The sequence below is a fragment of the Rhinolophus sinicus genome, chromosome 5 (assembly GCF_057876585.1).
Source record: "Rhinolophus sinicus isolate RSI-liver-muscle chromosome 5, RSI-T2T, whole genome shotgun sequence".
Classification (NCBI taxonomy): Eukaryota; Metazoa; Chordata; class Mammalia; order Chiroptera; family Rhinolophidae; genus Rhinolophus; species Rhinolophus sinicus.
Genome location: NC_142505.1, coordinates 73,521,370 through 73,548,012, shown reverse-complemented (window position 1 = coordinate 73,548,012; position 26,643 = coordinate 73,521,370). Strand labels below are relative to the sequence as shown.

General features: G+C 42.6%; 1 protein-coding gene across 1 annotated transcript; it reads left to right on the top strand.

The window, feature by feature from the left end:
• Nucleotides 1-1,739: 1,739 nt before the first annotated feature.
• On the top strand, nucleotides 1,740-25,173 carry KPNA7 (karyopherin subunit alpha 7). The gene is given in 12 exon segments (XM_088798900.1): nucleotides 1,740-1,805; nucleotides 3,462-3,590; nucleotides 11,290-11,372; nucleotides 11,803-12,071; nucleotides 13,401-13,483; nucleotides 15,495-15,597; nucleotides 15,600-15,757; nucleotides 17,281-17,514; nucleotides 18,950-19,096; nucleotides 19,098-19,133; nucleotides 22,719-22,865; nucleotides 25,001-25,173. Coding segments are annotated over 12 exon segments (1,575 nt in total). The 3' UTR covers nucleotides 25,121-25,173.
• Nucleotides 25,174-26,643: the final 1,470 nt, after the last annotated feature.

Genomic DNA, 26,643 nt, shown 5'->3' with positions numbered 1-26,643 from the left:
CTGTTCACAGAGTGGTTGAGAGCTCCCTTAGGGTTCCTTTGAACCACTGTATCACTCCCCACCTCTCCAGATTGGGCTGTGCTCGGGGCTGTGGGTATGGGGGATTGGTCAACTCCAGGAATTAATTTGCATTTCCCATTTGCGGATTTGCAGACAAGTTGTAGACTATTCTTGCCCAAGCTCCTAAGGAGACCAATGCTTTCAAACAGGCAAAGTCACCACAATGAAACCTCAGCCTTAGCTGACGTGTTCTCTTGTCTTACTGTGGCTTTGGGACACACTAAGGTGTGTGCACTTTGGTTTAGGGACTTGTCCCTGGCCTGGTAGCCACTGTTACTGGTAGTGCCTTTGATACTCTATTCTATTCTGTCTCAAATTCCATTTTTTCTCCTAGTCTCTTGCTTGTTCTTCACTTCCTCGGACCCTAATATGTGTGTCACCAAGACTCAATTCTTGTTCTGTTCTCACATAGAGTTCATCTCCTTAAGTCTTAGCTCTCTACTCTTGAAACTCTCCAAGTTGTCTACATGATCCCTTCCAAACTGATAGGTCTAAATTAGTCTTTCCTACCCGAATCATTTTCAGTGGTGATACACTCAAGACGAGAGTCAATAGACTCGGGTCTTTATCAAGCTTTCTCTTTTCCATAAGGTAGTCTGGCCCGTTCTCTATACTTGGAAACAGACAGACATTCATTACACACATGTAAGAAATATCATTTTCTGCTGCCTTGTAGAAAGTTCAAACATTGCCTGATTTTAATAATCTCCTCTAACTGGGGGCCAACTCCATTTGTGACCTTATCACTCACCACCCTCATCCAACAAATATGTGAGTACCTACTTACTGTATGCTGTGCTTTGTGACAAGGCTAAGGAATCATACCTAAGCCACACATGGTCCTACTGTTTTGTAGAGTAGGGGAAGGAAGGTGCACAATAAACAAAATATTGGGTGGTGGTAAAAGCTATGGAGAAAACAAACCAAGTGGGAAGTTACTTAGATTCTTAGATTGGAAAGAGTTGTTAGAGAGGGAGTGGGCTGGGGCCAGGTCACTCAGGGTATCATAGGGAGTTTGAGTGTTCTCCTAAGGTCAGTGGGCCTCCAGTAGAGGGTTTTTTAAGTGGGAGGAATTACATGATCAGATTCTTTTCTCTAAAAGATCACATGGCATCTGTGTAGAGAAGAGATTGGAATAAGACAATGGAAAGTAGTTGGGAGGCAATTGCGATAGTGTGGGTAAAAGATGATGGTGTGATGGTGGCTTGGTCCAGGGTGGAGGCAGTCTACCGAAGAATTAAAAGGAGTGGGTCACCCTTGAGGCTGCCCTGACCCAACTTGCTGGTGGGTTGGGTGTGGGAGGTGAGGACCATCTTCCTAGCACAGCCTGGTTGGGTTCCTCACCATCCTATTCTGTACAAAACTCCTGGACACAGCCACATGGAAGGGTTCAGTGCTCTACTTCCAGCCTGCCCTAGCCATCAAACACCTGGTTCAGACTAAACGCCTTTGAGATGTTTCCCTTCCTCCTGCAGCCCGGGACTGGTCCCCTCTGAGCTCCCACAGTACTCGTCACCTATTGAACTGGCATGAACATCCTGAGTCTGCTCTCCATCCCACTGTGAGTCCCTGAAGGGCTTAGAACCCAGATGGCCTTAATGTACGTAATCCACGCACTAGACACTGAAAATCTCTTTGTAACTGTCCTATCTACAGGTAGGTTGCTTCCGCCAGTCTACATGCTGACTTTAGAAGCTCCAGGAGAGTGGCGGAGAAAATTTAAGAACCGAGGCAAAGATGCATCTGTGAGTATAAAGCACCTGACTCACTCTGTCAGGACAAGGACAGTAAAAAGCACTGGTTGAAATGCATTAAAAATGGAGTGGAGGGTAGGGAGAGGGGGTGACAAAGCAAAATGTTCATTGTGGATCGGTGCGTGGGTGTTCACCAAATAATTCCTTCCACTTTTCTGTATGTTTGAAATTTTCCTAATAAAATCTTGAGGGCGAGCAGAACAAAAACACAAGAACTTAGGAGTCAGGCAATTATGGACTCAAATCAAGGTGTCCGTGTGATGTGGAACCTGTTAACTCAGCATCAGTTTCTTCATCTATAAAACAGGGCCGATACCTGCCTCTGAGGGACTGGATAACAGCATCAAATACCTGGCATTACAGGTGCTTAACTGCAGCCACTCATGTCCCAAAGGCTCACCAAGGAGCTAAAATGTTTGGAATACACTGCGGCCATTAAGCCCGTCTTGCAGAAATAAGACTTGGCATTGCAAAGTCCAGACTGTTCTTGCAGCTGCTGGGCTGAGCACGAGGGCGGGGGTAGGGAGCCTGTGCTATGTGTGGGTTCTAACTCTCATTCAGTTTCTCTGGTCTCAGTTTTCTAGCTCTAGCTCTGGATCCTACATCTATGTATCTTAACTATCATATAGAAAGTTGGGTACACCTGGGGAATCTGAAAGGCCGCTGAGGATGAGAGAAGCACAAAGTCACACAGATGGCCGGTTAGGAAAACACCCAGAGCCAAATCACTCTTACTCCCTTTCCAACAAGCATGGCTGTCTGGCTTCCAAGACCACTGCAGATGAAATTGAACCCTCTCTGTGGAGAGCAGCAGGAAGGGCCAGGAGGTGAGAAGGGAGAACATGCAGCAAAGGGCCACTCAGTGATGGGGCAACAGTACAATTGGCTCTCTGGGCCCCAGTGTGTCCCTGCGTTGCCAGATAACACCACAGTGACCCTATTTTCAATCAAGAAGGACATGGCTTGTTGAAGAGACCAGAAGTATCTGATACATATAAACTTCCTCAAATTAATACTTAAGTCTTCAGCCTAAAACTCATCTGTCCGTATATGTCAGATCATTTCCCCAGGATTCTCAAAACTACAGTGTCTGAATTTCACTTGCTATAAGGAGACAAGGGTTGTTTTTAATTTTAATCTCCTTCAGGCTGGTGTCCAAGTAAAATTCTCGGGACTGGATTAAGGTTTGAATGACCCAGGGAGAGATTCCCTAACAGCGGAAATGGTCGGGGACATCTGGGCCTGAGGGTGCCATTCGTAGCCCCACCTGTCACCCCACAGTTGGAAGGCCCAGGCCTGCTCTTCAGGAACTAATAGCACCAGTGACGATGTGCTCAGACTCAGAGCAACAGGATTCTTTGCTCAGATGTCCCCACAGCCGAGCATCCTGGGCTGCCAAGGGCGTCCATGAGCTTCCTTTACTTTGGGAAGAAGGTTGATTATTTTTCTAGGTGGGGTGTAGGAGGAGAAAGCAGAGGAGGTAAACCAAGCCGAGACTATTTACTGGCTGTGTGATCTTAACTGCCAGCCTGTTGCACCTGTAAAATGAAATCAGATGCTTTGAAACGCGTGCTAAAGGCTAAATGTGATTACAGCCTGACTTCCCTGGTCTAAGTGCTCCAGCGCTTGCTTGCTTTCCCTCACTAGATGCGACGGCAACAGCGGATAGTGGTCAACCTGCAGCTCCAGAAAGCCAAGAAAGTTGAGCAGGCCTTAAAGAGAAGAAATATCATCAGTCTCTCCCCTGATCCAGCTTCTGAACAACTGACCAAAGGGGTATGTTGGAAGGTGGCATTTAGAGCAGTTGTGTGTAAAATACGTCCTTAGTAAGTTTCTCTGGCTTGAAAATGTTTGATTCAGAACTTGCAAGCTCTAATTGAGGGTCTTGAAGGAAAGGCTATAGAGAGATCATGGTGAAAGCTAAGCTGGTGTGGTCCAAAAGCTAAAGGTCATTATCTTTGTGGCTGTGAGTCTGGGATCTGTGTTCTAATGGGAAGCTGCTGCCTCTAATGGAGAATTCACTTGCCACCACTCAGCCGGAAACAGGAAATGAGGGGTCACTAAGGTTATCTCACCAGCGGAGTCTCCTCACGACGGGTCAAGACTTGCCTAGCAGTTGAGTGCTGCCCTCTGTCTTCCTTCTCCATCCACCTAACCTTGCTCAATACAAATCTGGAGTTGACCTCAAGGCCAGTATTGTATGTTTTTGGGAATCCTTTCCAGAATGCCCTGCCCAGGTTGTTTCCCTTCTTAGAACTTCAGTAGGATTGTACCTATTGTACATGCCTTTCCTGATCCACTACTGTCGGTGTCCCACTTTATCCACGCTGCTGGGCTTAGGGCTCCTAGAGGGCACAGATGGGTGCCTTCGGGGCAGATGGACCTGGTGATGTGTTGCCGGCCATCGGCCATCGAACAGAGTGGCTGTAACCATTCTCTGAATTGCCGTAGGGCAGTGCCGTATCTCTACTTAGCTTCATTTGTTTAGAATAGTCCCTAAGAGGCCCTCCCACCCAAGGAAGATGAAACTACGAAATGAAAGAGTTGTTTTCCTTTTTGTCCTGTACTAGCATGCCTTAAAAAAAAAAAAAATAAGACAATTCATACACCACAGAATTCACCCTTTTGAAGTACATAATCAGTGTTTGTCAGTGTATTCACAAGGTTGTGTGACCATTGCCACTAGCTAATTTCAAATCATATTCATCACCTCAAATGGAAACCACATACCCATTAAGCAGTCACTCCCCAGGTCTCTGGTGACCACGAATCTACTTTCTGTCCCTACGGATTTACCTATTTTGGATATTTCCTATAAATGGCATCTTATAATATGTGGTCTTTTGTGCCTGGCTTATTTCATTTAGCATCATGTTTTCAAGGTTCAGCCATGCTATAGCATGTATCATTGCTTCATTCCTTTTGTGACTGAATAATATTTCATTGCATGGATAGACCATATTTGGTTTATCTACTCATTAGTTGGTGGACATTTGGGTTGTTTCCACTTTTGGGCTATTACAAATAATGCTGCTATAAACATTTGTATACAAGTTTTTATGTGGACATGTTTTCAATTCTCTAGGGTATATACCTAGGAGTGGAATTGCTGGGTCATATGGTCATGCTATGTTTAATTCTTTGACGAATTGCCTATGGTAAGCTGAATAATGGCCCCCCAAATGTCTCCATCTCCTAATCCCCAGAATCTATGGATGTTACCTTATATGACTAAAAGGACTTTATAGACAAATAAGGATCTTGAGATGGGGAGATTATGCTGCGTTATCTGATGAGTCCAGTGTCATCACATCGATCCTTATAATAAGGATGCAGGACAAGTCAGAGCAGAAGGTGATATGATAACAGAGGCAGAGATCAGTTTACTGTGCTTTGAAGATGGAGGGAGGATGTCACAAGCCAAGGAACCCAGGTGGCCCCGCTAGAAGCTGGAAAAAGGCAAGGAAACAGATTCTCCCCTCAGAGCCGCCAGGAGGAACCAGCCCTACCAGCACCTTGACTTGAGTCCCATGAAACTGGTTATGCACATCTGACCTCCAGAACTGTGAGAGGATAAGCTGGTGTTGTTTTAAGCCACTAAATTCATGGCACTTCTTACAGTAGCAATAGGACACAACTACGCTGCCAAACTTTTCCCAAGTAGCTGCACCACTGTATTCTGACTCTTCCCAATACCTCTTATTGTCCATTTTTAGATGATAGTCATCTACTGGGTGCAAAGAGCTATCTTGCTGTGGTTTTTATGTTTTTCTAATGACGAATGATGACAAGCATTTTTTCATGTGTTTATTGGCTATTTGTGTATCTTCTTAGGAGAAGTGTCTATTCAAACCATTTGCCCATTTTTAAAATCAAGTAATTCGTCTTTTTATTGCTGAGTTCTGAGAGTTCTTTATACATTCTGGATACTAGACCCTTACCAGATATATGATTTGCAGATATTTTCTCCCATTCTGTGGGTTGTCTTTTCCCTTTTTTGATAGACTCCTTGAAGCATAAAAGTTTTAAACTTGTAAGCAGTCCCGTTCATCTACTTTTTTCCTTGGTTGCTTGTGCTTTAGGTATCATATCTAAGAATCCATTGCCTAATCCAACGTCTTGCAGACTTACCCTGTGTTTTGTTCTAAGCATTTTATGGTTTTAGCTCTTACATTCAGGTCATTGGTCCAGTCTGAATTATTAGGTTGGTGCAAAAGTCATTGCGGCTTAAAGGGTTAAAAATCATTGCAAAAACCGCAATGACTTTTGCACCGACCTAATAATTTTTGTTCATGGTGTGAGTGTGGGTCTAATTTCATTGTTTTGCAGGTGGATATCCAGTTGTCCCTGCACTGCTTGCTGAAAAGACTATTTTCTCCCCACTGAATGGTCTTAATACCCTTGTCAAATATCAATTGACTATAAATATGGTTTATTTATAGACTCTGAATTCTCTTCCATTGACCTACATGTTTATCTTTAGGCCAGCACAACACAGACTTGATTACTGTAGCTTTGTATAGGTTTTGAAATTGGGAAGTGTGAGTCCTCCAGCTTTGTTCTTTTTCAAGATTATTTTAGCCATTTGAGATCCCTTGCATTTCCATATGAATTTTAGAACCAGCTCGTCGATTTCTTCAATAAACAGAGCTCAGATTTTAATGGAGATTGCATTGAATCTGTAGATCAATTTGTGGAATATTGCCATCTTCACATGTGAAGTCTTCCAATTCATGAATATACGATATTTTTTAATTTATTTAGATCCTCTCTAAATTCATTTATAATTTTCAGTATGGGTTACACTTTTGCTAAATTTACTCCTAAATATTTTACTCGCTTTAATGCTACTGTAAATAAAATTGGTTTCTTATTTTGCATTGTTCATTGCTAGTGTATAGAAATACAATTGATTTTTGTATGTTAATCCTACAACCTAGCTGAACCTTGTTTATTAGCTCTAAATTTCTGTGCGTGTAGATTCCTTAGGATTTTCTATATCCAAGATTGTGTCATCTACACATAGAGATGATTTTACTTCTTCCTTTCCAATCTGGATGCCTTTTATTCCTTTTTCTTGCCCACATAGCCTCTCTAGAACTTCCAATACTATGTTGAATAAAAGTAATAAGAGCAGCCATCCTTGTCTTGTTCCTGATCTTAAGGGGGAGGCTTTCAGTCTTTTACCATGACGCCAGCTGTGGGTTCTTTTGTAGATGCCTTTATCAGGTTAAGGAAGTTCCCTTTTATTCCTAGTTTGTTGAATTTTTTTTTTTTTTCAATCACAGGAGGGTGTTGGATTTTGTCAAATGCTCTTCCTGCGTTTGTTGAGATGATCAGGCGATTTTTCCTCAGCATTCTATTGATATGGTATACTATATCGATTTTCATACACGTAAACATTGAATCAGATCTTAACTTCTGCCTAGCATTGTCTGTCTTAGAATCATTCCCTTAAGTTCCATGTCTAAGCATTTTAAATTCAGTAATCATCATCAGAGGCCATTACTTTTTTTCTGTTCAATTTAACTGTGTTTTTTTCTTCGTTGGTTTCCTTTTCCAAGGATTTCTATTAAACTTTGTTCTGTTACCTTCCCACTTAGTTGTCCATATCTTGCCATCTGTGTAAGATTCTCTACTGTTTTAGTTTTCTGGGACTTTACAAGTGCTAAGTTACTTAATGGGCCAGGGCTGACTGACCCAGAACTTGGGCTAAGATACTCATTTCTGCATCCTGCACCTCGGCTGCCTCTGCTTCACCAGTGCCTCCAGCTCCTCCTCGGCCATGGGGCAGCCGTCGGGGTTGAGCAGCCAAAGCCCCACTCGCATCCATCTGTGTTATCCTCCACAGCCCCATGGCGCGAGCTGGGCCCTCCCCAATCTTTCTACTTTTTTTAATATATGCATTTATGACTATATATTTCCCTTTAAACTCTGCTTTAACTGTATCTTATCAGTTTTTTAATGTTTTTGTTTCATTCATCTCAAAGAATTTTCTAGTTTCCCTTGTGATTTCTTCTTTGACCCACTGGTTATTTAGGGGTGTGTTAATTTCCACAAACTTGTGAACTTCCTAATTTTCTCCTATTATTGGTTTCTAATTTCATTCCATTGGGTTGGAGAACATTGCATGATTTCAGTCTTTATATATTTATTGACATGTTTTAAGGCCTAACACATGGCCTGTCCTGAACGTTCCATGTGCCCTTGAACAGAATGTGCATTCTGCTGTTCCTTAGTGTAGATGTCTGTTAGGTCTGGTTAATTTGTACTGTTGTTGGTCTCCTATTAACTTGCCAATAGTGTATCTAGTTGTTCCATCCATTACCGAGAGTGGAGTTGGACGTCTCCAACTGTCCTTGTGGAATCCTCTATTTCTCTCTTTAGTTCTGTCAGTTTTTGCTGCATATATTTTGAGGGCTGTTGATAGGTGCATACGTTTTATATATTTTTTTGAAAGATAAACTCACTATTATAAAATGACATCGTTTGCCTTTAGTAACAACTTTTGTCTTAAAGTTCATTTTGTCTAATATCAGTATGCCCACTCCAGCACTCTTTGGTTACTGTTTGCATGACATATTGTTTTCAATCCTTTTATTTTTAATCCATTTGTGCCTTTGAATCTAAAGTATGTCTCTTGTAGACACCATATATTTGGATCATGGATTTTTAAAATCCATGCTACCAAATCTTGCTTTTTATTGGGATGTAATGTAATGTATTTTAAATGTAATGTATTTACATTTAATGAAATTACTAATAAAAATAGGATTTATGTCTACCATTTTGCTATTATCTATGTCTTATGTCTTTTTGTGCCTCTATTTCTCCATTTTTTTGTGTGTGCTAAATAAATATTTTCTAGTTAAATATTTTACTTTTCCTGTTGTTTCTCTTGCTGTATTTTTAAAGTTATTTTCTTAGTTTTTGTCCTGGGGATAGTTAACATCTTCAGCAATCTAGTTTGGAGTTATATCAACCTAATTTCAATAGTATACAAAATTTGCTCCTTTATAGCTTCATTCTCTCCCCACCTCCTTTTGTTCTTTTTGTCACACAAGTTACCTCTTTATACATTGTATGCCCATCAGTATAGATTTATAATTATTGCTTTATGCAGTTGTCTTTTAAATCATATAGAAAAGAGTTACAATCAAAAACATATTTGTATTTTTTATGTCTTTTACAGTTGCCAATACATTTATCTTTGCTGGCATTCTTGATTTCCTACTATGACTTGAATTATTGTCTAGTTTCTAGTACCTGAAGAACTCTGTTGTACAGTGGGTTTCTAACAACAGGTTTTCTTAGTTTTTGTTTATCTGGGAATGTCTTAATTTCTCCTTCATTATATTATAGTTTGCTGCATATGGAATTCTTGCTTAATAGTCTTTCATTCAGCATTTAGAATATGTCATCCTGCTGTTCGCTGGTCTCCTGATGCTTTCTGATGGTAAATCAACTCTTAATCTTATTGAGACCTCATGCATGATGAGTTGCTTCTCTTTTGCTGATTTTTTAGATTCTCTCTGTTTTTGGCTTTCAACAGTTTGATTATGAGGTGTCTAGCTAGGTTTGAATCTCAGGTTTTTTCCAATTTGGAGTTCTTTGAGCTACTCAAATGTGTAGATTAATTTTTCATCAAATTTGGTAAGATTTTGGAAATCATTTCTTCAAATATACTTCTGCCACTTTCTCTCTTTCCTCTCTGTCCTATTTATTATTTATCATAAGTTGGTATGCTTGATAGTGTCTGACAGATCTGCTAATTTTCATCTTTATTCTTTTTTATTTATCTTTCTCACAGTGGATAATTTCAAGTGACCTATCTTCAAGTTTACTAATTGTTTATTCTGTGTGTTCAAATCTGCCCTTAAGCCCCTTAGTGAATTGGAAAGTTATTGTACTTTCCAATTCCAGAATTTCTAATTGGTTCCTATTTATAATTTTTATCTCTTCATCAATATTCTCTGGTGGGACATCATTCTCATTCTTCCCTTTAGTTCTTTAGACATGTTTTTTGTTTGTTTTGTTTTCTCTTCACCTTGAACATATTTAAAGTCTTTGCCTAGTAAGATCAATTTTGGGGCTCCTCAGGGACAGTTTCTATTGATTTGCTTTGTTTTCATGTGTACATGCCATACTTTGCATGTCTTGCAATTTCTTAGACAACTGGTCATTTTCAAAGATATCATATGGCAACTTTGGACATCAGATCCCCTTTGCCCAGGGTTTTTAGTTGTTGTTGGTTGTTGTTTGTTCAGTGGCTTCTGAACTACTTTTGTAAAGTCTGTTTTCTTTGTTATGTGTGGCCACTGAGTTCTTTGCTCAGTTAGCTTAGTGGTCAGCTAATGATTGGACAGATTTCCTTAAACACTTGGAACCAAAAATTCACCCAATCTTTGCCAAGGTGTTCTATGTACCTGTTGGGGCATGCCTTCAACACTCAGCCAGGCCATTGACAAGCCTGACTTAAACCTTCACTTCTTGCTTGCACAGACCATCAGGTCTGTCAGAGATGAGAGCTCAGGGCCTTCTCAGTTTTTTGTAAGCATGTGCACAGCCCCATACATGCCACATGGCTTGCTGGTTTTCAGGACGATGTCAGAGCTTTCAAAGCCATGATGAACATCTCATTCCATAGCTTTGCCTTTTTTTGTTGTTGTTATTTTTTTGTTCTGTTAATCTATTGTTTGCACCAATTGTTATTCAGCAAACCCCTTCCCCCAGTCAGCTGTGAAGTTAAACAACTTCCTCTAATTGTTTTTAACAACTACCCTCAGGGAAAAGAATTGTGTATTGTGTGAGATATGGGTCAAATAAAATGAATCTTACAAATGGGATCTCCCAGAAAACTACCAGACAGGTCAAATAATAATTGTCTGGGAATGAGACTTTAAAGGAGCAACAACTATTCTGTCTCCTCCAGTGGCTGCTGAGCTGTTTGTTTTCAAGGCTACCATGAATCTGGGGAGTAGGTGGGAATAAGGTAAGGCAAAATGCTACAGTGCTCACTATTCTTACTTAGACCTAGATATTTTTCTTGAACAAGAATTTAGGCTCGCATAAAACAAATTGCTAGAAGCCTTTGGTCAGTTTCTAGAGCTCTGAAAAGTGGATTCTGACTATTGTCAGTTTTCTTATTGCATTTATAGAGGAGAGAATTTTTCGAGGTCCTTTGCCATTTTGGCTGACATCCACTAGCATGTTCTTACTGCATGTAATAAAAAAAGGTGTTGGGGATCCAAGTGACGATAGGAATTACCTGTCCCCTAAAGCATGAGACGTGTCCTAAAGATCTGTGAGACCTGTGAAACCACCAAATGCTCTTCCCTCTCCTGATAAAGACCAGCATGCAGATTGGGACATACTCATCAAGCCAGCCTGTTCTAAGCAGGTAGATGGCTAGACTAGACGACCTTCATGGTTCCTTTTGGCAGAAACTCTGACCTGAATGTGTGTCTCCTTGCAGGTCAGCCTCACCCTGCAAGAAATAATCAATGGTGTGAATGCCTCCGATCCAGACCTATGTTTCCAGGCCGCCTAGGCAGCCAGGTATCGCCAAACAGACTTCTGCTGTTGACAGGTTCATAGCTCGAAATGAGCTCCGGTGGCCTCTTTGGTTTCTTGGCAGTGGCAATAATGGCCACACAATATAAGAAAAGGTTAGTCTATCCAAAAGCGAGACTAAGTGTCTCCTCTACACTGTCCTTGAGAACAACTTAAGATATACAAGTGTTGTCAGAGATGAATTGCTTAATTTAAATTGGCCTCTACAGGAATCCCAGTGATAGATAATACCTGAAGGGGAAAATGTTGCTTCATCACTGTAAAGTGCTATAGGCTAAACTCGAGGACATTAAGTGGCTCTGGTCAGCTGTTTGTGTCATGTGATAGTTAGGAATGCCAAGAACATCTAGAAAGGAGGTTCTTAATGCCTGATTCATGTGACTCATGTTTTGTTGTTTTCCCCTTCATTGCAAAGGTAAATACTGTTGCAGAAAAGGAACCCTCCTCTAAACCTGATTGTTGAAGCAAGGCTCATTCCCAGGCTGGTGGAGTTCCTGAAATCATCACTTCACCCCTGCTTGCAGCGTGAGGCCACCTGGGCTCTGACCAACGTTGCTTCAGGGACTTCGGAGCAGACTCGAGCTGTTGTGGAAGCGGGAGCCATCCAGCCCTTGGTTGAACTTCTGTCTTCCCCGCATATGATTGTGTCTGAACAGGCAGTGTGGGCCCTTGGTAATATAGCAGGTGAAACTCTCCCTTCAGGGGGCTAAGAAAATAGTGGGCCAGGCATGTGGCATGCAATGGGAGTCCTTTGGATAGCATTGTGGACCCCATACTTTATGTGCCTGGAAATTTTCCAAAATTGAGTCAAGTTCAGAGGCCAAAAATGGAAGCTAAAACCAGATAATGCAGTACACACTGAAGCTACAGGCTACCTAGGGATACCAGGTCCTACAGCCTCCGGTCTTGATGGCTTCGGGAACAAAGACAAGCCTTTGGTTCATGCAGGATGGGGGTTTATGACAGAGCCTTACATAAACCAGGATCCTAAAAGAATTCTACCTCCAGTGAAAGTTGCCAAAGGACCATACAAAAAGTGTTTCCTTAGCTTGGGGTAAAGGTCTTCCCTGAAAACACAATCCTAAGATGAGCCTTGCAGATTTGGGACGTGATGCCCTATTCCCTGCGTGGTCTAGTAAAGGCCGAGCTGGTGTCAGTGATGCAGGGTTGGCAGCCCCGGGATTCCTGGCTGAATATAAATAAAATGTTTTCTGGGGGAAATGAACTTAATTGCATCCCTCAGGATTTTGACATAGTAAGATCAGCCAAAGATTAGCCTTTTCAAATTCAAAGAATCAATACCCCACCAAGACCGAGTTAGCAGAAACAAACAGTGTGGTTTGACCTCCAAGGACTTCAGATATTGGGATTAGCAAACACAGAATATAAAATCAGTCTGCTTGTTTAAATGCTTGCAGAAATAAAGCATCTATTGCAGAGCCTTTGTCTCTTATCTTGCTTGGTTCAGTAAGGAACCGGCAAAATTCGCTGGTGTAATATAACTCATGCCTTCCCTGACAGTTGAAGAATCACAAACTGAGGCTTCTAAGGTCTAAAATTGGTATGCTAGCCAAAGTCGCAAAGAGCTGATGACACCATCTATCCATCTCCCAGACTGTGCTCTAAGTTGCCTTTGGAAGTTACTGCCCTGTGCCAAGTCCTTCTGGGAAGACAGTTTGGTCTGTAATGGCCTTTGTCTTCCTGAGAACCATGCTGTGACATGCCAACCGCATTTAGAGCATGCTGCCTAGGTCCAGGTGGCTGGCTCCTTTATGTGTCCACAGATCAGATTGCGCCATGGCTGTCACTGCCGGGTGGTGCCTGCTCGGCACCTCAGGCCTATACACCCAGCCCCATGGTGGAGATGCGGGATCCAGTTCAGGGCTATCCTGTCATCTACGTGCCCAACCCAGGAAAGAGTTTTGGCCTCTCACCCTTTGCACAGACTTTTAAAGAATTAGTCACAGACCTCAAGATTCCCTCTTTGAAGGTCATGTTCTCATCTCTTTGTAGGTGATGGCGCAGAATTCAGAGACTTGGTTATCACGAGCAATGCCATCCCACGTCTGCTGGCCCTGGTTTCATCAAATATACCAGTAAGTATCTTTAAAGTAGAAAACCCAGCTAGGTAAGAAGTTCTCAAAGTTGGGAAATTGGGGAAGTACTTCCAAATCAATGCGAGGCCGTGTGGTTACCACGTGGCCCGTGTGACAGCAATTTTAAACAAGTCCTAGGACTGACTATCGCTTCAGATAGAAATTGATCCAAATGTGTCCTCGGCAGGCAGGAGTGCTGACCTTTCTGTTGAGGGTATTGGAAGAAGTCCATTAAGCTTTTTCTAAGCTTACAGTCCTGCAAAAGTAGACGACAAAGCTCTCCATTCAAGGAGCACAGAACTGGTGGCTCACCAGGTCTCTTCTTAGGTAATAGGGTCTAAGTTTGAAGCTCAAAGTCAAAGTTGATTGATGTGACAACAGCAGAGGACTCCCTGGATAAGAAGTTAAATTTGGGTTCTAGCTTTGCCTCAAACAAAAATGAAGAGACGTTAGCTTCCAAAACCCAGGGGAATACACACCCAGTCCTCAAGGTGGGAGAAGATCTGACATGGTTAAGCCCAGAAAAGGCTGGCATGACCACAGGGTTTGTAAGAGAGGGAAGTGTGAGGCGGCACGTGGGCCAGGGGACTTGGCCATCATCCTGGTGTCACAGAGAAGCCTTCGGAGGATTTTAAGGCAGGCAGGGAAGTGGTCTGATCTTTCAGAAAGATGCTCCTGGCTGCTTAGTAGGATGATAGCAGAGGATGGGGAAGCTGATGGCCCTGGGATACCGCTGTACCACACATAGAAGTGAGACAGAAAAATACAAGGATGCCCCAAATTCTGGTGGTTTTAGATGACTGTCCTCCTAGAGAAATGAGGACGATGGAGGGAAGGAGGCCTCAGAGGCTCAGTTGTACATTTAAGTTGAAGTCAGTGAGAAGCACTGTGACAGCAGGGTCAGGTAGGTGGGTGTGCAGCTCTAAATACTTATCTCTGTGCACAAGTGTGTCACCCAGCTGGGCAAGACCAACCAGAGCAGGGCTCAGCAAACCCAACCTGGCCAGCTGCTTGCTTTGTAAATAAAGTTTTATTGGAGCACATTCATTGACGTACATATTGTCTGTGGCTTTTGTAGTGTTACAAGGGCAGAGTTGACTAGTTGTAACAGACCCTATGGGCCCGCAAAACTGAAAATGTTTACCACCTGATCCTTTACAGAAAAGTTTGCCAACGCCTGGCCTAGCATGTGAGGAGAGCCCGGGACCAAGTCCTGGGGGCTCTGACATTCACAGGTCGGGCAGAGCCTGCCAAGAACACTGAGAAGAAAGTCCATTCAATAACAGAAAACCAGGTTTGGTTTCACAGATGCCAAGAAGGGAACAACTGGCTACTAAATACGATGGAGAGAGACAGTAAATTTAAGACGGGAAAGCAGCTGTGGGATTTGGTGACTTGGAAGGAGCTGATTTCATCACTAAGAAGTAGGGACAGAAACCAGAAGGACAGATGGAAAGTGAATATAGATGGCTCCTTGAGGATGGACTCAGAAATCAGAAGTGGGGTGGTGGCTGGAGAGGTACCAGGGGTCAGAGTTGAAGGTTGGAGAGTGTGTTTCTATACTGATGGGAGCGATCCAGGGGAGAGGTGATCTGGGGCTGGGATCTTTAAAGGTGAAAAGTGATGGAATCCAGGGGCAGGCAGGGTAGGAAGGCTGATCCTCGACTAGACGATAAGAAGAGTGGTTATGATGTGTTGATTTCAGGCTGGTAGGAAGGACATGTAACTCTTGCTGCATCTTTGATTTGCCAGTGAAAAATGAAATGCGGTCATCAACTGAGTGGGGTGGGGAAGGACTCTAAGGAAACCTCCATCGAACATTTGCATAGAAAACGTAAAGCTCATTCTTGGTGTCCCTCATGTCCCTCACTACAGAGGACAAATTCCTGTTTGACGCTCAAATGCTGTAGTTCATGCTGGTCAATAATATCGATCAAAGCCGGCAAGGACATGGTGCCGCCTGCGTTGTTTCTTCTTGGCACACGATGCTGGAAGCAGGCTCTTGTTACAGATTACATTTCTGCGGAACATCACGTGGACCTTGTCCAACCTGTGCTGGAACAAGGATCCGTACCCTTGCAAAAAAGCCTTGAAGCAGATGTTGCCCATGCTCTTCACCTCCTGCAGCACCAAGACCGCGAGGTTCTCTCTGACGTCTGCTGGGCCCTCACCAACCTCACCGATGGCAGCAACGAGCGCATCAGCCAAGTGGTTGACACAGGCTTCCTGCCCAGGTTGGTTGAGCTCATGGCCAGCTCGGAACTCAACGTCTTAGTAAGTGTCCCAGGTCCCACCTGTCTCGGTGTGGGCCTGCCGATAGTCATGCATTGTTTTCACTTTAGCAAGGTCTGTTCTTTCCCCAGCCCTGGTCTTCCACACTCAGCTCTAATCCTTTACCTCAAACAAAGCTTGTCGTCTGCATTTCCCTGGTCTCTGCCACTCACGAAGTCAAACACTTGTATCTATTTTGATCCCAAATCCCAGTGGGTCTTAAGTAACGTACTTTTTCTTAATCTGATAACTAGAAAATACAGATTAAAATTGCTTACAATCCCTCCACTCAGTCAACTATTATTTTGCGGCCTTTCCTTCCAGTGGTCTATGCAAGTAGCCATTAATAAGTTCGCTTATACAGGGGTGTGTGTGTGTGTGTGTGTGTGTGTGTGTGTGTGTGTAAAGCTCATGTAACATTTAAGTTTCTTACTAAAGTATAAAAGGAAATTCCCTCTTATCCTTTCCCCAGTTCTCTGAGACTACTTCAGATATAGGTGAAAAGTAAGTAAAAGCAATATCAAATACTTTTCTGTGTCATGAAACATGCCACTTACAAAATATACTTCTTGAAAATGTAGTTACAATGTGGGTGCCCCTTTTGACTTCTGTGTCTAATGCTATATGTTATGCAGCCTCAGTGATCACCTATTCCGAGAGTAGCACAGTATTCCTCAGAGATCAAGGTTAGTTTGCAGATAGTGCTGGTGGTATGGAGGGTGTGAAGAGAATATCTATAAGAAGTTCCTCATTCTGGGGGTTTGGGCCCAAGTTGCCGGTCCTGGCAAGGCGGTGATTGGCCTATAGCACACCTTCCACCTGTCACATGAGTAGCAGATACCCAGTGTAATAGGCTGGGGAAACTCTAGGACTGTTGATGGGCTGCACTGGGCTGCCACCACAGTGCAGAGAAACCAAAATAAAGCCACAGTCAACCCTCCTAGGACAATTGTCTTGAGTCCAATCGTAGACCCCTCCTGTGGACCTTCATCGTTCTTGAGAGGGGTGTTTGTGACGATGCCAACAAATGCCGTTGGGACCTCATTAGCTCCAATTAAAGATACAACAGAAACTTGACTCTGGTGCTAGCTATAAATTCAATCGACATTATAAACACTACCCACAATGTTGTAGCTTTCCCAATCTAAGGATGTAAAAGGGACCACGTCATTTCTTGATAAAAGTATCCCTTGACGTCTATCCCACTTGAGTCAGAACTACTAGGAAGTTGGACACTACCCACAATGTTGTAGCTTTCCCAATCTAAGGATGTAAAAGGGACCACGTCATTTCTTGATAAAAGTATCCCTTGACGTCTATCCCACTTGAGTCAGAACTACTAGGAAGTTGGCAACTACCTGTAAGCTCTATAAACAGCCATCAATGTGCTGAATTAATAAGGGTCATGGATATAACCATTGTTCACGGGCTTCCAGAGAGCCATCAGCACAGATTGTGGTGTGATTGTCACCTTTCACTGTGATAAACCTGCAATACTTGGTGATGCTTTTGCATTGTTCTTCCAGACCCCCTCTCTTGGCGCTGTGGGGAACGTCGTCACAGGAACAGACCTCCAGACGCAAGTGGCCATCGATGCAGGCATCCTGAGTGTGCTGCCCCGACTCCTGAGGCACCCCAAGTCCGCCATCCAGAAGGAGGCAGCCTGGGCCCTGAGCAACGTGGCCGCGGGGCCCCACCAGCACATCCAGCAGCTGATTGCTTGCAATGCGCTGCCTCCCTTGGTGTCTCTGCTAAAAAATGTAAGTGGCACATTTGGTCCAACTGGCCCTGTATTGAACTCCTTCAGGAATTCAGGCACAGGTGAAGAAGCTAACTAATTGAGCTCACAACGGAGCTATGAAACATTAGTTTCCTAGCGCTCCCTAAAAAAGAAAAAAGTAAAAAAGGACATCGCATTTTGAACAACCCATGAAAAATTTAGAAGACTAAACAAGCATTGTTCATCGAAAAGGTGGCCCCACAGCTCAAATATCCAGAAAAATCTTGAGCTGGTAAATAGTAGTTTATCTCTGTGTAATGTTCAAAGAATGTGCCACCTACTCTCTACTTGCCAAAAGAGGGAAAAGTTTTGTTTTGTTTTAGGAAGAAAAACATATCCGGTTATGGTGATATTATATACTAAAGAAAGGTGGCCTTTTCAGTATAAAAATCACATTGATTAAAGTGGTAATATACACAGAAAATCCAAATGTGAAAGTTGAAATACAATAAAGCTTCCTCCTTCCTCCTGATTGTCACTTCCCTATGCCCCAGGACAATATCGTCAGTATTTCTTCTTGCCACCTTTTTAATGGATGAGGTGTGCTTTCCTGCTTGGGTGTTTCTGCTCTGAGGTTGGATGGTGGGTTCTCAGGTTTCCATTAAGTATGAAAAGCTAGGTCAGGTGTGAAACTCCAACCATAGCATCTTCCAATCTATTAGATGCTTCCTATTCTCTGTTCTGTGAGTCTGTCCATATTCTAATCAGAAGCCTCCAGTCATGAGTCAAGAAGTAATCTCATTTCAAACTCTGCCTTTTGAACTATAACTTGCTTGGAGCCATAAGTTGTTTGGTTTTTTATTTTTGCCTTAAATTGAGGTCACAGTTTTCCCAGGCCACAAAAGGGGAACAACTCCTTCTGCCCAGGCATAAAAGGATCCATGATAAATTACTCCCATATCTCTGGGCCAAATGCTTGTCATAAATGCAAGGGATGCACTGAGTGATATTTCAGTGGTCTTCTGTCACCTCTGGGCTGGCTCAGTCCCCAAGATCACATCTGTGTGCTCAGCTTTATAACTATGGAGCTTCTTGTCCAAAGTTTTACTGGGCAGAAAGACTAGAAATGTAGACATAGGCTAGAATCTCAACTCCCAAGCATAATTTCTAATTTAGATCAATTACCTGGATTGGTATATATTGGTTCTATTTTTCCCATAACCTGACTTAAGGAAATGAGTCTATTTGAACTTAGGAACTGCCTGTCAAACCCCGTATGAGTCCACCTGACTCTTTCTTGTCTTCTCACAGATGCTGTCTTTTGCTGCAGAACTAGAGGCAAGTTGTCAGGGTGTTCTGTGTAGATTGTATGTACAGTCCTGGCTGCCACAGCCTACCTAGAAATGGAACCAAGTTAGTCTTACTGTATTTAAGTTCTTCAGGATCTGTAAGGAAAGTAAATATTCTTTCTGCAGGGAGATTTTAAAGTCCAGAAAGAGGCTATCTGGACAGTGGCTAACTTCACAAATGGGGGTACCGTGGACCAGCTGATCCAATTTATCCATGCTGGAGTCTTAGAGCCACTGGTGAACCTGCTCACCATCCGAGACACCAAAATTATCCATCATCGTCCTGGACATCATCAATGCTCTCCTCCAAGTGAGCTGTTCTGAACAGGTTGGTTTCTAAATAGCAGTCACCAGACTTAAGACATTTAATGTGGTTCTTAAAACCCAAGTAGGATTCCCTTTCCTAGCCAACCCACCACCCCCCCATCCCCTTCCTCTGTCCAGATGGTCTATGGAGAACAAGAACAAGAGGACTTTCAAAGAAGGTCCATTATGTTCATTTTCTCAAATGAGAGTCTTTGTGCCCAGCACTGTTTTAGATGCTCAGGATACGACAGAGCAAAGTCCTCGCTCTCATCGAACTTATGTAGTGGTAGCGAGGGGAGCAGACACATCAGGTGGGGAGTTATGGGTAGTATAGCTGATAACGAGGTAGTCACTGATGGCTCAGAGTGGGGAGGGGACGATGATCTTTAATATGCAATAGTTAGGAGGAACTTCTCTGAGGAAGACTATTTGAGCAAAGACCTCAAAGAAGTGTGAGTCGTGTGGCTATCTGGGAAAGAACATTCTAGGTCAAAGGAAGAGCAAGGGGGAGGGTGGCCAGAGGAGAGCAAAGGGATGGAATGGAAGATAATGGGAGATCAGACTCAGGGCACCCAGGGGCCAGATCACATAAGGTCCATGAGACCTCTGATTGACTCCAAGTGAGATGGAGAAACCAATCGACAGGGGTGGGGGGTTGGGGAGGGAGGGTGTCATTTTGTGAGGGGTGGAATGTCTAACTGTTGCACTGTTTTGTACACCTGAAACTAAAAAAGAAAAAAACCAATCAACGGTTTGATGCAGAAAACAAACAGTGAGCCACGTGACAGGCTCTTTTAGAAGGCTGGAGCATAGGGTATACTTGAAGGAGCAGTAAGTTAGCAGGGATATATATAAGGAACCATACTAGAGGTATTTTCCATTCATCTGTATGGCTGGGATCATGGACTACAAAGGCTTGAATTAGAATTCTAAAAAGTCCTATTTCTGAAATAAAGGTAAGTTAAGCCAGTATTTTTATACTGTTTGTGTCCATTTTCTATTGCTACATAACAAATTAGCACTTAGAGGCTTAAAATACACATATATTGGCGGTGGCCGATTAGGTCAGTTGCTTAAAGCATGGTGCTGGTAGCACCAAGTTTGTTGGTTCGATCCCACATGGGCCACTGTGTGCTGTGCCTTCCTTAAATAATAAAACAAAAAACCCACTTGTATTATCTCACATATTATAACTTCCAAGGTTAGGAGCAGCTTATCTGGATAGTTCTGGCTCAGGGTCTCTCATGAAATCCAAAATGTCACTTGGGGCTTTGGTCTCATTGGAACACTTGATGGAGGCTCAGGGTCAACTTCCAAGATGGCTCACTCACACGCCTGGCGAGATATTCTCACCACACAGACTTCTCCATGGGATGCTTGAGTGTCCTCACATTGTGGCAGCTGGCTTCCTCTGGAGCACATAACCTAAGGAAGCAGGTGGAAGGGCCCCTGTCTTTTAGGATCTATAAAGGGGTTCATTTCAGCAACATCCTATTGGTTACACAAATCAGCCTGAGTCTACACAAAGGTGTGACTAGCAGGAGGCAGGAACCATCTGGGCCCACTTGGTTAAGATCCTTTTGAAAAGTTTCAAAGTAACACCAGGGAACTCCTTTTGAAAGCTCCCTTTATAAGCACCCTTTTCATGTAACTGTCTTGCAAAGAACAGACCTGAGTCAAGAACAGATTTGAAACACAGCCCAATTAGACACTGAGATTTCGAATAAATCACACAGAGAGTAGAGAGTTGGCAGCCAGCAGACAAAGTTGGACATAACACATTTGTGAAAGTACACTTGTGCTTTCATCTGCTTCATTTAAATTAAACACTTGGGATTTTTCCTTGGGAGAGTCTGGGCAAATCACATCTGATGAACCAGTGATGCCCCTGGATCAGAGATAGTAGGTTAGAAAGATCGAGATGAGACAGGAGAAAGCTTCAAATGGGCAGCAGAGTGCACTTGAGGTTCTTTGAAGTAACTTTGGGGCCATTTGCTATTAGGGCCCAAAGTCCTTCTCCAGGGCTCCTGCTGCTCCACAGCCCAGTTTTCTTTCTGAGGCTACCTTACTTAGCATGTCGATTCCTCTCTTACCGTGTTTCCCTGAAAATAAGACCTAGCTGGACCATTAGCTCTAATGAGTCTTTGGGAGCAAAAATTAATATAAGACCCGGGGAAACACAGTAGTTTGTTCACTCAAATCCAGTAACTCATTTTGGACCCACAGAGAGGACTAGAGGGTGTCAAGGCTTAGACAGACTCTCATTGGGTAAACAATATGGCGCAAAGGATGTTGCATTTGACCCACAGGTTTTTTATTACTGCTCACAAAATAGCGAGCAGAGTCCTTCCGGGTATGACAGCAAAGTTTGCTCTTTATCTCTCTCTTCAGCTGAACTACTCCCTCGTCTCATAACATGCAGTACTTGCTGCTCCAAAACTTTGTTTTCGCCATTCCTTCTTTTGGGAATGTCATTCTCCTATGATCGACCTGGCACAGTATTGTTCATTAAGGCCTTGTATTACAGTCGGAGTCATTTGTGCACATCTTCTGTAACTTAAACCTCTGACCATTTGCTACATTATATTTTCTACACCATAACAAGTATTTACATATTTCTACAACATAACAATTGTGTCTCCCCGTTAGTATGGGTTACAAAAGGCCTCCTGTAAATCGCATCAGTATCTCCAGTTTGCGTGCCTCTCCCATCGTTTATGGACACATGTTGGAGTGAATGAATAGCCCTGGACGATAAAGCCTCTCACGTTATTTGTTTCCAGGAACTTCATTATTTGCTGTGGTGCAGTTACTGAGGGCCTCTTGTCTCATCTCTGAAGGCTTTCAGGGAGGATAGGGCCAAACACCTGCATGTGCCGAGCTTTACTTGAACATTCTTTCAAACTGTTATTTAAAGCAGTTTCTGTTAATTAGACAGGGGCTATCTACTAAATATCAATAGTGATACATTAATGGATGACAGCACATTCAGCAAAAGAAATAGTGTATGTTGTGCAGTGAAGAGAAACCTAAACATATATAACACAAATAGCCAAAGTGGGAGGGCGACCGTGCAATTTTAAATCAATGTGGGAAAAGTGAAACCTTGACTGCCCATTCTGGAACGGGATTCTTTTTTTTTCTTTTTTTTAAGATTTTATTGGGGGAGGGGAACAGGACTTTATTGGGGAACAGTGTGTACTTCAAGGTCTTTTTTACAAATCAAGTTGTTGTCCTTTCAATCTTAGTTGTGGAGGGTGTCGTTCAGCTTCAAGTTATTGTCCTTTCAGTCTTAGTTGTGGAGGGCGCAGCTCAGCTCCAGGTCCAGTTGCCGTTGCTAGTTGCGGGGGATGCTGCCCACTATCCCTTGCGGGAGTCGAGGAATTGAACTGGCAACCTTGTGGTTGAGAGCCCACCTGCCCATGTGGGAATCGAACCGGCAGCCTTTGGAGTTAGGAACATAGAGCTCTAACCGCCTGAGCCACCGGGCCGCCCAGAAACGGGATTCTTGGTCTGATTCCACCGAGGAAGCTGCCCCACCTCAGGCTTTTGCCAAGAGTCTCACTAGCTCTCATCCTGCCACCCCCAGGCAGCAGAGAAGCTTTTGGAGAAGGAAAGCCTGTGCCTTCTGATTGAAGAACTTGGTGGGGTTGATAGAATCGAGGCTTTGCAACTTCATGAGAACCATCAGGTTGCCCTGACTGCTTTGAACATTATCGAGAACCACTTTTGTGAGGTAAGTGACTTCCGTGTGTAAAACCGTGCCCGTACCTCCTGGTGGGCCACCTCAGCAGGTGATCACCTGGCAGGGGCCTGTGTTGCCACTGCGAGGCCAGTGACAGGACAGGCGGGCTTCTCTCGTGCCTCAGTTCTGAGTTTCTCCCCAAGCCATGCTGTACAGGCTGCCTTGGAGTGGCAGCTCTCTGGCTCCTGGAAACCATTCTAGTCCCACAGAAGCTTGTCCTGTTGCCTCTGGTTTCAAATTTCAGTCTTGTTTTCCTACTTGCCAAACTTTGGGGGAGGGAAATAGGATGGGAGGGGATGTGATGCTAAAGTGACTTGTTATTGAAAAATTCAAACGAAGGCAGGCCAGCTTTTGAAATATTTTGCTATTTACTGCCTTCTGTGTCTTTCCAGAATAGGATATTTGGGATGAAGTCTACAAGACGCTTCTAAGTTTTCTGCAGGAGCAGGGAATAATGATCAGATAACAGACTTTTTAAAAAAAACTTTTATTGTAAAATATGCATTACAAAATTTACCATTTTAACAATTTTAAGTGTACAGTTTAGTGACAAGTACATTTACATTGCTGTGCAGCTATCACCACTGTCCATCTCAGAACTTTTTCATCTTTCCAAACCAAAATTCAGTCCCCTTTAAACACTAACTCCCCATTCCTCGTCCCCCAGCCCCTGGTAACCACCATTTTACTTTCTGTCTCTGTAAATTTGACTACTCTAAGTACCTCATTTAAGTGAAATCGTTAGTATTTGTCCTTTTGTGACTGGCTTATTTCACTTAGCATAACGTCTTCAAGGTTCAACCATGCTGTAGTATATGTCAGAATGTCTTCCCTTTTTAAGGCCAAATAATATTCTACTGTATGGATAGACCACACTTGGCTTATCCATTCCTTCACTGATGGACACTTGGGTTGTTTCTACCCTTGGGCTATTGTGAATAATGTTGCTATGAGCCTGGGAGTAGACATGTCTGTTCAAGTTCCTGCTTTCAGTTCTTTTCGGTATAAACTCAGAAGTAGAGTTGCTGGATCATATGGTAGTTCTATTTTTAAAATTTGATGAGCCACCATACTGTTTTCCACAGTGGCGGCACCATTTTACATTCCCACCAGCAATGCACAAGGGTTTCCATTTCTCAGAATCCTCACTAATACTTATTTTCTTTTCATTTTTTTATCATCGCCATCCTAATGAGTGTAAAGTGGTATCTAATTATGATTTGGTTTGCTTTATATTAGCTAAGTTTCATATGAGGAAGGTGAGCTCAAAGTTCTAGGTGGCCAGGTAAACATGGAGCTAGGGGGTTACAGAATGAGTGATACTATTAGGTGTCAAACTTGAATCCAGAGCCATACAATAAATAAGACCAGAGCTATACAATAAATAAGACCAGGGCGGTGATTGTTGCTACCCGGATGCAGCTAATCTTGGTTTGGGGCCAAGAGAACGCTCTCAAAGCAGAGAAGACCCAGACTGTTGATGAGCATCTTCTGAATTTAAACCTCCTCTGAAAACCTTATAATTAGGAGACTTGTCCCTTAAAGAAGGTTTGGATCAATAGGACGCATCTAAGGGCTCCGGGTTAAAGACTTCTGATCTAGAAGTAACAGCTACACCCATTTGTATCCTTACTCACTGTAAGGCTAGTATTCTATGTATCAAAAAGCTGTTTTTTATTCAAAAATAAGCCAGATACAAAAGGACAAATACTGTATAATTCCACTTACATGATGGACCTAGAGTAGTCATACTCAGAGAAAATAGAGTGGTAGTTTCCAGGGGAATGGGGAGTTGTTTAATGGGAACAGTTTTGGTTTAGAAGGATGAAAAAGTTATGGAGATGGACGGTGATGGTTGCACCATGTGAATGGACTTAATGCCACTGAACTGTCCAGTTAAAAATGATCAAAGATGGTAAATTTTATGATACGTATGTTTTATCACACACAAAAAAAACTACATTTAAGGTCCATCCTGAGATATTTCAATGCTTCTCCTTCAATTTCTCAGAGGGAGCCTTGAGGCCAATTTAGAGCAAATTCTAATCCACAGATGTTAAGGAGCTGATTGTAGTAATAATGTGTTGAGAGCCTGGAGGTGTAACAGTGTCTCTTCTCCCCAGAAGGAAGAAGAAAATGGCATGATATTACCAGCCCTGGACCAAGATAATGAATTCTTAAAGCTCTTAACAAAAACTACCAAAGCTCCAGAACTTCTAAACCAAGGACCAAACCTTAAAGGGTAACTTCTTTAAGAAGCAGCACTCCTATATCTTGGTGGACCACAGTTACAAAGCTTTTTAAACTGAATGTTAATAAAATTTTTGACATTTTCACCTCTATTAAAAATGCAGTTAAACCACTTGTGTTTTAAACCCATGTGGAATTCATCTCCTGAGAATGTGGTTTAATAGTTACTTAAAGTAAGATCTTCAAAACAGAGTAGAATGGTCTGTAGCTATCTAGACAAACTATGATTTGTAGATTTGGTTGAACCAGTATTTCTTAAACATTTGGGTCCCCTTCCCTTTTCATTTTTATGCAATGCCTATTAATACAGAATATTTTTCAGGGAAAGCTATGTGGGTCATCAAAAGGAGGTGAAAAGGAGAGACAGTGCCTGGGATGGGAAACACAGCACTAGGCATTGGTAATGGATGTGGGATATGTTTAAAAGATTAGATTTGATTCACCTAATTTGAGTGTAGCTATTAGATCAAGTTATACAAAGCATCACATGTCATGCCCAAAGCATGTATTCGCTGGTCCTTGATGGGTGAGGAGAAAAGATGTGTGGATGTCCATCTAAAACACTGCTGGAAGACAGTTCATGTTCTCACAAACTTCTCATCCAGTGGTGAGGACAAACCTACCACTTAGTGGACATTGGGCCTTCCAGTCAGTATTTTCATCTCCTTTTGGGGTGACTATCTGCCCGCTGCTAAGAGCTGTGTTGGGATGGATCTCCCACGCGGAAATGGAGGGGACCTGGGAGATTTCTTTCAACTCCCTCTTTCGTTCATCAGCTCAGGACATCCTAGCATGGCACGTCTTTGGCCAAGCAGAATCTCGCTCTCCGAAAACTTTGCGTCTTAGACCCAGGCACTGAACACAGAAGAAACAGAAGTAGTTGGCGAGTGTTCGCTTACTCCAGGGCTAGGGCCTTATGCTCGGTGTAGTGGCCACTGTCCGTGGCTGACTGCTTCCTGCTTTGCTAAGGCCTCCCTTTGAGTCCTATACTTTCTCCCATATTCTTCAACTAGGTTCTCTTTCTGTTTAAGTAGCCAGGGTTAGTTTCTGTTGCTTGCAACTAAAGAATATAACTGATACACATGAAGAGTAAAAATATAAACCATAACTAGTTATTATTTAAACCCAAAAGATCTAGTAAATCCCATTTTAAGACAGACGTATGAAATTTGAATTTTTAAATTAAAAATATAATATAAATTATATGTAAGATATATTACTATGTAGTATATGTAATGTTTTATTCTATGTTATATATAAATTTATTTTAAAAAATTAAAAACAAAACCAAGAACGGAAAAAAAATGATCCTACCACTCCAACACAACTGTTTTTATGTTTACTTTTCCCTTCAAGTCAATATACACATTATTTTTATCTGATTGGGATCAGATTCTTATTCAACATTTTAAAATGTCACTTTTTCCCCTAGCAGTAGACTGAAGTTGAGGGGAAAGCAGAAAGTGAGGTAGTTTACCAAAATAGTTGAGGAAAAAAAAGTTTGAAACCCTGTTAAGGT